Here is a 12,508-nt window from a genome sequence, read left to right as displayed (position 1 = left end):
ACACAGATCAAACGCAAATTCCCTCAATTTTGTTCCAGATTTCAGGCCCACAACAGATTAGTGTCGGATGCCTTTCTCCTACATTGGGGGACAGACCTTCTGTATGCGTATCCTCCCATACCTCTAGTAGGGAAGACTTTGCTGAAACTCAAGCAAGACTGGGGGACAATGATCCTGATCGCTTCTTTTTGGCCTCGTCAGATCTGGTTCCCTCTTCTTCTGGAGTTGTCCTCCAAAGAACCGTGGAGATTGGAGTGTTTTCCGACCCTCATCACTCAGAACGAGGGGTTGCTTCTACATCCCAACCTCCAGTCTCTGGCTCTCATGACCTGGATGTTGAGAGCTTAGAAATTGCCTCTTTATGTCTTTCAGAGGGTGTCTCCCGAGTCTTGCTTGCTTCCAGGAAAGATTCCACGAAAAAGTGTTATTCTTTCAAATGGAGGAGGTTTGCTGTCTGGTGTGACAGCAAGGCCCCTTCATTCCTTTTTCTTGTCCTACACGGACCCTGCTTGAATACCTTCTACACTTATCAGAGTCTGGTCTCAAGACCAACTCCATAAGAGTTCACCTTAGCGCAATTAGTGCCTATCTCTGGACAGCCTCGTTCGCTTCATGAGAGGTTTGCTTTTGTCAAAGCCCCCTGTCAGACCTCCACCAGTGTCATGGGATCTCAATGTCGTTCTCACCCAGCTGATGAAAGCTCCTTTTGAGCCATTGAATTCCTGCCATCTGAAGTACTTGACCTGGAAGGTCGTTTTCTTGGTGGCTGATACTTCAGCTTGTAGAGTCAGTGAGCTCCAAGCCCTGGTAGTGCATGCACCTTAGTTTCATCATAACAGAGTAGTCCTCTGCACTCACCCTAAGTTCTTGCCAAAGGTGGTGTCAGAGTTCCATCTGAACCAGTCAATTGTCTTGCCAACATTTTTTCCCCATCCACATACCCGCCCTGGTGAAGACAAGTTGCACACCTTGGACTGTAAGAGAGCATTGGCTTTTTACGTGGAGTGGACAAAACCCTATAGACAGTCTGCACAGTTGTTTGTTTCTTTTGATCCCAACAGGAGGGGAGTCGCCATCGGAAAACGCACAATCTCTTATTGGCTAGCGGATTGCATATCCTTTACTTATGCCCAAGATGGGCTGACTCTGGAGGGCCATGTCATGGCTCATAATGTCAGAGCCATGGCTGTGTCAGTGGCTCACTTGAAGTCAGCTTCTATTGAAGAGATTTGCAAGGCTGCAACGTGGTCATTTGTCCACACATTCACATCTCACTACTGCCTTCAGCAGGATACCTGATGCGACAGTCGGTTTGGGCAGTTGGTGCTGCAGAATCTGTTCGGGGTTTGGAATCCAACTCCACCCTCCTAGGCCCATTTCTGTTCTGTTCCAGGCTGCACTCTCACTTAGTTGTTTTTCTTTTTAGGTCAATCTCTGTTATGTCCTCGCCGTTGCGAGGCCCAGTTGACCAATGTTCATTGTTTTGAGTGAGCCTGGGTGCTACAGATACCCCAATCGCGAGAACAAGCAGCCTGCTTGTCCTTGGAGAAAGCGAAGATACTTACCTGTAGCAGGTATTCTCCGAGGACAGCAGGCTGATTGTTCTCACAAACGCGCCCTCCTCCCCTTTGGAGTTGTTCGTTGTTCTGTTGCTTTTGGACTACACTGAGGGACTTACGCGGCGGGCAGGAAACTGGTCCGTGCATGCGCTGCTTGCGCGCCAGAAGACTCTGGAAGATTTTTTGAGATTTTGCTAGCAAAAACTTCCAATCCTGGGCCGACGTAGACGTCGACCCAATCGTGAGAACAATCAGCCTGCTGTCCTCGGAGAATACCTGCTACAGGTAAGTATCTTCGCTTTGCTGTATTAGTCTATTTTCCACATTTTGATTCTTCTTTTTCACTTTTAACGTAGATGCTTTTTATGTTAGAATGGGATCTTGTACTTGTGTTAATAATTGGCATTCTTATGGCCTGCAGGTGCACTGGCAGGGATAATAGACATTGCTGCTGACTGGATGACTGATCTGAAGGAAGGCATTTGTCTCCGTGCGCTGTGGTATAACCATGAGCAGTGCTGTTGGTTGTCCAGCGAGGTAACCTTTGAAGAAAGAGACAAATGCCCAGAGTGGAAAACTTGGGCAGAACTCATAATTGGCCAAGCTGAAGTAAGTTAAATTTTACAGAAATAGATCCTGCTGGATTGGTTGTTATGAAGCGTTACTGTTAGAATGTCAATTTTTCACTGAAGCTAAAATAAGTACAGTAGAAATACTGCTGTTTAGTAGATGTAATGAAGTTGCACCACTGTTCAGTTTGTTCTTTGTCATGATGCCATTGTCCTATTGAGGTACAAAAATATCCCATCTGCACTGTCAGGATTGTTAAGGAGCAGAAGCTGGCTTTTTTTTTTTTTAAGCAGCATTATTATATGTGGTTTTTCCTAATATTGGTTGAAGAATGAAGGCTGTCAGGCATGTTGGGGGGGTAGGGTTTCAGGGAAGGTGTACAACCAGTTGCTTCTCACAGGTCTCCTACTTAGCCATCTCTCTCCTCTTCAATCTGTTCAAAATTCTGCTGCATGACTAATATTCCGCCAGTGTCGTTATACTCATATTAGTCCTCTCCTCAAGTCACTTCACTGGCTTCCTATCCGTTTCCGCATACAGTTCAAACTGATTTATAAGTGCATTCACTCTGCAGCTCCTCAGTACCGCTCCACTCTCATCTCTCCCTATATTCCTCCCCGGGAACTCTGTTCACTGGGTAAATCTCTCTTATCTGCACCCATCTCCTCCACCGGTAAATCCAGACTCCGTTCCTTTTATCTTGCTGCACCATATGCCTGGAATAGACTTCCTGAGTCGGTAGATCAAGCTCCATCTCTGGCTGTCTTCAAATCTAAGCTAAAAACCCACCTTTTTTGATGCTGCTTTTAACTCCTAACCCTTATTTTATCATCCTCACTTCAATATTCCCTTATCTCTCGTTTGTCCTGTTTGTCTGTCCTAATTAGATTGTAAGCTCTGTCGAGCGGGGACTGTCTCTTCATGTTCAAGTGTATAGCGCTGCGTATGTCTAGTAGCGCTATAGAAATGATAAGTAGTAGTAGATGACTAAGTAGCAATCCTCAGCTAAATATATTTTTGATTCAATACAAGTATATACTGCTTTGCTGGTCAAAGGCCATCCAAAACAGTGAACATAAAACATTACAAAATTACATAAGCATCCTATGAGAAGTGTTTTTAAATTGTGGGAAAAGTCACCTTAATTGTTGTTTAAATACTAATGCTTTGCTTAAATATGGGCATCGTATTGCTTTTATATACTCAGCTTTCCATCTAGCAGTGCACTTTCTATCTGTAATGTTTGGGACCAATAACCTTTCCTCTTTTTCTGCCTTTCTATCTCCTCACCCCCTTGTCATGGCTCAATCTGACACAGACAGGCACTTTGATTCAGGGCAAGAGAGACAGAGGCGCAGAAATTGTTCCCTGTCCATTGTCTTCCCTACAGTGGCTGCAGCGCTGTGGGCAGGGCAGGGATGCTACTCAAACAGGGTGCAGTTTTGGTTCATGACACTCCTGCTTTGATTCTCTACTTTTTCCTCTAAACAGTATGACCCTACATAGTGCTATGCAATAATGACACTGAACCACTTGGGAAAGAGAGGTTTGACAAATTGCTGGGTTCATCAGTAAGGCTGGCCTTTGGTTTTATTGGGGCAGCCTTCATTCTGATATAGTTTTTCAGATAAAGGATCAGTCCATTGACTGCATTTTTTTTCTCTGATAAAGTTTCTGATTAATTTTTGGCTAAAAGATGCACTGCTGCTTCAATGATGTGCACTCAGATGTTTGGAGAAACATTTTTACTGTGCTTTATTTTGAAATCTTTTTATTCAAGTTTAAACAGAAAAACAAGTACAATCTTAGATATAACCCCTCACCCACCCACATCACCCCCGAATACACCTGCTGCACAAAACGAAAAACAAGCAGCACAAAACCAAAGGATACTGGTGCGGAACATCACCTTCATCTGAGGCCCCAAACTACGCTATAATCGATCAACAAACCCCCCTCCCCTCACCAACTACCCTCCCTATTATGCTTTAAATTCCAAAGGTGCATTAGATGTCTCTGTGGCAGATCATTAGTTTGGCCAGTGCAAAGTAGAAAAATAAATTTAGGTAAGACTTGTGACAATGCAAAACTTATGGAGGGGTGTGTATTTCATTGCAGAACCCTTATAGTTTACATATGAATGAATGAAGACTTTAACACATAAAACGTTTATATTCATTTTTCCCCTCAGTATTAGATTTCTGTGTTTTGAGAAGAGCTGTGAAATAAACTAAGATTAAAAAAAAATGAAGTGGTAGTGATTAACTAGTTAGGTACTGCTCTGTTCAACTTTTAGCAATTTTATTTTCTTTCCTGATATACTTTAGCTGTTGTGACAAACGTGGAGAAAATTTGCATGATATAAATGTATTATATCTGTAGATAGATGTAAATAAACTAACTTGTACTACATTGTCTTTCAGGGTCCCGGTTCATACATAATGAATTACATAATGTTTATTTTCTGGGCCTTGAGCTTTGCTTTCCTGGCTGTCTCCTTGGTGAAGGTGTTTGCGCCATATGCGTGTGGATCTGGGATTCCAGAAGTAAGTTCTGCAGAATTTTTATTATATTTATTTATTAGGATTTACTTCCTTTTTGAATAAATTTACCCAAGACAGTGTACAGCAAAAATAACTCAGACATAGGCAGTTGCAGCAGTAAAAATATTAAAATGACAGTACACAGGATGGCACATTTGCTGTTAAAACATCTTAATAGACAGTATAAGGGAAAGGGGAACATACAGACAGATTAGATAGAAAATAAGTGTGACAAACCTAAGGAAAACTTGCACATGATATCAGAAAAGGTGGAAGGAAATGATTTCAGCTAAAGTAGGAGTAGATAAGCAAATTTTGCTATATATAGTCAACTAGTATTAGGGATATTCTTTGGGAGCAGAGGGTGATTGAAACTGGGATTTTCAGGTTTTGACCAAAATCACATGAGCAGCCGAAATTTACCATTCAATATTGACTGAAAAACTCCCCCCACCTAAGCAGAAAATGGGTCCTCCTGGGCCAACCGCTGCTGCTTCCGCCTTCCCACTACTCGAGGGTCTTCCCCGACCTACCTTTAAATGCTCCAGTGGTCTAATGGCCTCTTCTGGGCACGAATGATTCCTAGTTGCTATTTTCCCCGCTGGTGCTTCAGCCAAAATAGCTGCCGGGACTTCCTGCAACAGCGTTGCGAGGTCTCAGCGGCCATTTTGTGATTGGAACCAGCATAGGTTGGAACAACTGAGATTTGAACCAGCATAATCGGGAATAATCTCAATATGGCTGCTGGACCTCCCACAAAAGTCTTGGTAGCTATTTTGGCTGAGAAACCGGCAGGGGCAATTGGGGATCGCTCTTGCCCAGAAGAGGCCACTAGACCACCAGGGCATTTAAAGGTAAGCTTAAGCAGGGCGTTCAGGTGGTTAGATGGCCTGAGGGCATGTGCGGACTGTGAGGGGAAAGGGGTTCAGTTTCAGACAAAAATGCACTGGTATTTTCAGCTGAAACTCGAACCTGGATTTTGGGCTGGTTTTGGTGCCGAATCCAAAACTAAAATTTGGTCAACCTCTACATGGGGCGGACCTTAAAGACCTCAGAGCTGTGTATTGGGAGGTCCTTTTCTTCAAGTAGTCTGACCCATTACCTTTAAGGGACTTGGAGATTGGTTATACATTTTTAAATTTAGCTCTGAATTGTCCCCAGTGAATTTTTTAACAGAAATGGTGCAATGTGATCTCATTGGTGCGGATGCATTCCAACTAAAGCTTAATGCTGAAAAGACATGCCTTATTATTTCATCGCAATATAATAAGGTCTAGTATGCTAATATTAATACTCCGAATCACATTCTCCCTGTTTCAGACACTTTGAAACTCCTAGGAGTCACAATTGATCGCAGTCTCACCCTGGAAAGTCACGCAAAAAATGTAACAAAGAAAATGTTCCATGCAATGTAGAAATTTAAAAGTTAAACCTTTCTTCCCAAGGGAGGTATTTCGCAATTTGGTGCAATCCATGGTGTTAAGCCATTTGGACTATTGCAACTCTATTTTTGCCGGACATAAAGCACAAATTATTAAAAAACTTCAAGCAGCACAAAATACTGCAGCTAGACTTATATTTGGAAAAATGAAATATGAAAGCGCCAAACCCCTCAGAGAAAAATTACACTGGCTCCCTTTAAAAGAGCGAATTACATTCAAATTATGCACTCTGATTCATAAAGTTATTCATGGAGAAGCCCCGATATATATGTTAGACTTCATTGATCTACCAACAAGGAATACAAAAGTTCATCATGTACATTCTTGAACCTCCATTATCCCAATTGTAAAGGACTTAAGTTTAAATCAATATATGCATCCAGCGTCTCTTACATCTGCGCGCAACTTTGGAATGCACTGCTGAATGCCATAAAAACAACACATGATTTGGCAACCTTCCGGAAATGATTAAAGACTAAACTGTTCAAAGAGACTTATCATAGGGATCCTTCTTAAAAACATGACATTGAACTATACTACAATTAGCTAACATTGAATCATTCTTATTTGGTTACTTTATCACATTGTTATTATTGAATGCTTTTCATTACCCTTGTTCTTAAATACCTGAATTGTACTGTTTATCTATTTTTCTACCAATTTATATTGTTTATTCTCTATTCTTTAACTGGAATATTACTTGTATTTCTTATTCCGGAAATGGCAATCGCCACTACGGTATTTGTAAGCCACATTGAGCCTGCAAAGAGGTGGGAAAATGTGGGATATAAATGCAGAAAATAAATAAATAAATTACAGCCTTCTATCAGTCACATTGTGGCATTCCAGATTAATTGGACCTGGTACAAATCCCTTGTAGTCAGAAAAGTGTAGAATGCATTACAGTAATCCAAACTTGATATCATCCTTGTTTGAACCACTGTTATAGGACTTGTTGTCTCTATGTATGGAGAGAAATGGTGTAATTGTCGTAGATGATAGAGGTTGCTTCTGGAAGTTGCTTGGATTTAAGGCATCAGCATAAGTGTTGAGTGTAGCTGAACCCCAAGGTTATTGACCTGTGATTTAAGAGAGAGTAACTTCCAAAAGGGATTTTGATGTCAGGTATGTGACCTTTTGTGTTAGGAACCCACAGGAACTTGTTTTCCTTGGGTTCAGGCAAAGTGTGTTGTTTTTAGCTCATTCTTGAATGGTAGTTAACCAGGTAGTCCGTTTATTCAGAACTTTAGGTAATTGTGGTTCATCGGGTAGATGTAGAGACCAGAGTATTCATCAACTGAATCAGCTTGTGGCTTAAGGTAGATATTAAACAAATAGGTGGCTGTATCAATCCTTGTGGTACCCCACAAGTCAGCACCGACTTATAACTAGTACCTTGTATCTTTGTGGCCTGATATTCAGTACAGGGAAGTGTTGATGCAAGACAATGATAAGTGTTTAACATAAGGGACTATTTTACAAAACAGAGCTGAAGGTGTGGGTGAGGGAATGACAAAATAATTGGCATTCTTGTGACCTACAGGTGTGCTTGCAGGTTTTAGTAGACATTGCTGCTGACTTGGATTACTTAGAAAGCAAGAAGTAGGGAGACTTGGCTCTTCTCAAACAACGGAGGAGACATATTGATGAAGTATCATTGAAGCTATTTTGGTAGTCCGGTGAGATTTCCCGTCTAACTTTGGGTTAGATTGATATCTTTTGTGTATAGAGATTTGATAAGTATCTCTTTTTATAATCAGCCATACATCATAAGACTCCTGAGGCAGGCGCTTAGGCGCCAAAACACGGCTGCTATGTCGAGTCGATTTTGATACTTTGTCATAAAGACTCTTATCATCAATATGTCTTCTCCGTTGTTTGAAATGAGCCAACTCTCCCTACTTCTTGCTTTCTGCGATCTTCCTCACGTAGGGAATTATCGCACCTCCACCTTTGTGTGTATTTTTCTTGGTTTGGATGACTTGGAAACATGACAGAAGATAAAGGCCATATGGCCTATCTAGGCTACCCATTCAACCCCTAACTCTTCCTTTTCCTAAACGAAAATACTTATCCCATGCCTTTTTAAAATTCTGACACAGTCTTCGACTTCACAACCTCTACCTGGAGGCCATTCCATGCCTCCACCACCCTTTCCATGAAATAATACTTTCTTAGATTACTCCTTAGCATGTTCCCTCTTAACTTCATCGTATGCCCTGTCATTTCAGAGCTCTTCTTCAGTTGAAAAAGGCTCACTTCCTGTACATAAATGCCCTTGAGATATTTAAATGTCTCTATCATGTCTCCTCTCTCCCTTCTGTCTTCCAGTGTATGCATGTTGAGGTTCTTAAACCTGTCCCTATATTTTTTGTGTTCAAGACCGCTTACTAATTGGACCGATTCCATCCTGTTTATATCTTTTCGTAGGTACGGTCTCCAGAACTGCACACAGTACTCTAAATGGGGCCTCGCCTCGGAGTCCTTGCACTGACAATCATGGCCTTCTGTTCACAATTAAAGGAATTTGCAGGATAATACAGACACCAAACAACATAGCTTAAGTTTACAATGCAAACAGTTGATACATGTTGATTCTGTTTGACAGAACTTGGAATGTTATCATATGCTGTACACTATATTACTGTTCAAGACCAATCTACTAACCCACACTTGGCTGCGGGGGAATGGGCTGGTAATACACAGTTTTTTCTCTTGTGTTACTGACTCATTTAAACACTTTGCAACATGCAGTCACAACTTAATTTTTTGTTTAATTTTAATGCACTATTACTGTGTTTCTGGAGGAAGTTTGCACCAAAAGCAAACATTTTGCATCTTTGAATGAGAAGTTTTCTGCTTTAAAGTTTAAATGAATGACTACTCAAAGATCATGATTGTAGTATTTAGATTAATATTTTGAAATTATACATACTGTATTTTATACAGAATTTTGAAAAAATTTTTGCAGTGATTTCCCACAGGAGCAGCCACAACTTGTTCTTTTTCAGTAATTGTATTTTAGCAAGCTGAATATTACAAGCGGAGATCAGAGTTGCATGCAGTGGCAACTTAGAGCTGTCAAAACTTATGGTAGCACAGTGGTGTTCATGGTTCTTGCTACAAATGTCAGCAATTGAAAGAATTGGTGCTGCCTGCAACTCTTTTGGTCTCAATGGATAACCAGATGAAAATCTCTGAAATCCATAAACCCGAACCATAAGGCAGTAGACAGTGGCGTAAACTCTACCCAAACTACCCCCCCACAATGTGGAATGGAGGGCTAGTCAAGAAGGTGACCCAGCAATCCAATCTGTAGGAGTTGGGGAGGAGATTAAGTGTGGCAAAAGTTACCTCCTTTTGAGGGTGTTTATAGAATGCTGCCCGTCACCCTTAAGAAAAATCCCTCTCTAATTAGCATGGGCCACCTTAAGATCACTGGTCACACCCCGGGGTGAAGTGAGCCATGAGGGGTGGAGTCAATACCTGGGAGTTTAAAAGATGTGGCCAGGCTAAGGTTAACGAGACCCAGGGAAGGAAGAGCTGAAGCCCAAGTTTATACCTTTACTGAAAGCGTTTAACTGCTGTGACCTGGCTGAGGTAAGCCAACTTTGTTTTGTTAAGACTTGCAAACCTTGCTGAGGTCTGGCTGGAACCAGACCTGAGTCTCAGAAGACCTGAGAACTTAAAGGCTGTGTTTGAGGCAGGGTCGCCCCCAACAGCCATAGACTGCTTGACCTGCTAGCCAGAGGCCTATTCAAGACTGTTATTAAACCAGAGAAACTATTGCAATTGAGGCTTCTGGCCTGTGAGGTAACAGGGCTCGGGTGAACATAAGAAATGCCATACTGGGATAGACCAAAGATCCATCAAGCCCAGTATCCTGTTTCCAACAGTGACCAATCCAGGTCACAAGTACCTGGCAAGATCCTAAAGCAGTACAATACATTTTATGCTGCTTATCCTAGAAATAAGCAGTGGATTTTCCCAAGTCCATCAGTTCATAAAACATTTACTTTCACAATTATATACCTTGTCTGGCTGAGTTATTCCCAGGGCCACCCGAATAACCCTCAACCAGGGTCTCACACTCCTATTAAGAAAGTTGCTATGCCATCACTTATGTGCTTTTTCCTTAACACCCCCCCCCCCCCCACCCACCCACCCACCCACCCTGGTAGCCAGAAAAGCACATTAGCACCTCATCTTCTGCTACTTGGCCAAAGTCTTGCAATATTGGCCTCAGAATTCATCAGCTCTTCTGCTCACCCACAGCACTGCAAGGAATTCACCTCCCCTGGCACAGCTTCTCAAATTCCTGTACTGTTGCCATAGGCTTATGGAGCTCCTTTCTTTATGCATACAGCTGCACTGGGTCTCTCTCCTCCCATTGACTGACAGAGACAGTTGTTTACATTGCTGCAGACACCTGAGCATAAGTACATAAGTATTGCCATACTGGGAAAGACCAAAGGTCCATCGAGCCCAGCATCCTGTTTCCAACAGTGGCCAATCCAGGTCACAAATATCCGGCAAGATCCCAAAAATGTACAAAACATTTTATACTGCTTATCCCAGAAATAGTGGCTGCAAACATTCTGTTTAAGGGCAGGTTTACAGATTGGATATATATAGTGAGTTGTTTGTATCCTTTTGCAACAGAATGAAGATTTCAGAAGGAACATTTGATAAGGGTTATTAACATGATGGGTGCATTTTTGTAAAGTTCTATATATCATTGATCACCAAAGAAAGTCTTAACAAAGAAATACAGAGTCTTTTCATTTAAATGCTGTTCTGTGGTTTGTTTGTTTTTTTGCCTTTAGTCTTTCAAAACCAATAGATATTGGAGGTAAATTAATACATATGAAGTCAAGAATGTTTTGAGGCAAAATAATTCTCCCAATATTCTATAGAATGAGACCAAATTTAGCCTGAGGAAAATCCAATTAAGACTTAGTAAATTGGAAAATAGGTCTGTCACGAAACACCTAGCCACCCAGCTGGGATTACCCCACAGCCACTTAGAGGGTCTATCCCCAGCACAGCTCAGGTCAACCTGCTGCTCTTGCTCTACACTAGCACCCTCCTCCCACCGACTGGGTCACCTCTGGGCGAGTCTCCCACTCTCAAATTATCCCCAGTGATTTCTAGGTTACTGGAGCCACACTCCCAATGGTCTCACAATTCCCAGAAAGCAATCACAGACCCAACACACAAACCACCAGGATTCTTTATTAGTCCAGACAAGCAGAGGCAATAAACATTTGTTTTATTAGCTTAAAAAATCTTCAACAATTAGCAAAAAATGTGCACTCGTCAAACAATAACAGGTAACTGAAATAAGTATCAATTATAACACTAAACATTTGATTACTTCCTAAAAAGTACTTGGGGAGAGCAGGACATATAGCTGCTCACCAGTTATCAAATATAATTGTTTTTTTACAGGGCTTCAGCAGAGAGCTTTTTCTCTCTCTTTTCTCCTGGGCTGAAACTGGGGAAAAACCAGTACATCTCAAAATAAATGAGTTCCTGGGCCTCTCAGAGCCCAGTCAACATGTTTTAAAACTATACTGTACTGTAGATTCACTTCTTCACTGAGTGAAACTAAAAGAGGGCACTTTTCTATAGCAGCTTTAACATAAAACATGTACCACTTGCTGGCCAAACTAGAGAAATGCACTTCAGAATTAATTTAGGCAGTTTACAGGCTTAAAACACACTGTTCTGTCACCAGGTCAAATTGGACTGAGGGTTCCATAGAAATAAGCTTCCCAAATATATGTTCCACAAGAAAAGAAGTTTGTGCAGCATAGAATCTTTGATAGACTGAAACACAGCAGTTAAAGAATTGCTCATTTCAAACTGCCTGTCCCCTCTTCTCTAACTTCCTGTTAAGACAGACAGACACATATAGACACAGAGAAACAGATACACACACATGCACACAGATATGCATACAGATATATATACTCATGCATAGGTGTAAACATACAGGTGCACATAGATATAGAGGTTCTGGAAATAAGTTCATGAGGCATGTTCTGCCCAGAACTACCACATCCTTATCTCTGATGGGATGCCTCTTAGTGATTCAGATGTGTAATTTTTTTTGTTACATTTGTACCCCACGCTTTCCCACTCATGGCAGGCTTACATGGGGCAATGGAGGGTTTAGTGACTTGCCCAGAGTCACAAGGAGCTGCCTGTGCCTGAAGTGGGAATTGAACTCAGTTCCTCAGTTCCCCAGGACCAAAGTCCACCACCCTAACCACTAGGCCACTCCTCCACTTTCATTTTCTTTGTAAATTATTCTGACAGATCCACTGATTGAACCATACAGTTGTCTTAATGGTTGCTTTGTATATCGTCAGCTACCTGTTACCATGAG

General features: G+C 41.7%; 1 protein-coding gene across 4 annotated transcripts in view; it reads left to right on the top strand.

Moving 5' to 3' along the window:
- Positions 1–12,508, top strand: part of CLCN3 (chloride voltage-gated channel 3) — a 215,168-nt gene that overhangs the window by 141,514 nt on the left and 61,146 nt on the right. For all 4 annotated transcript variants that reach the window (XM_030191558.1, XM_030191554.1, XM_030191559.1 and 1 more), the window contains 2 exons: positions 1,981–2,168; positions 4,553–4,675. In XM_030191558.1, the coding sequence (XP_030047418.1) occupies positions 1,981–2,168; positions 4,553–4,675 (311 nt within the window). The remainder of the gene's footprint in view (positions 1–1,980; positions 2,169–4,552; positions 4,676–12,508) is intronic.

This window comes from Microcaecilia unicolor, chromosome 2 (genome assembly GCF_901765095.1).
Source record: "Microcaecilia unicolor chromosome 2, aMicUni1.1, whole genome shotgun sequence".
NCBI classification, from domain to species: Eukaryota; Metazoa; Chordata; class Amphibia; order Gymnophiona; family Siphonopidae; genus Microcaecilia; species Microcaecilia unicolor.
Note: the sequence above shows the minus strand (reverse complement) of the source record. Positions and strands in the feature narration are given on the sequence as shown.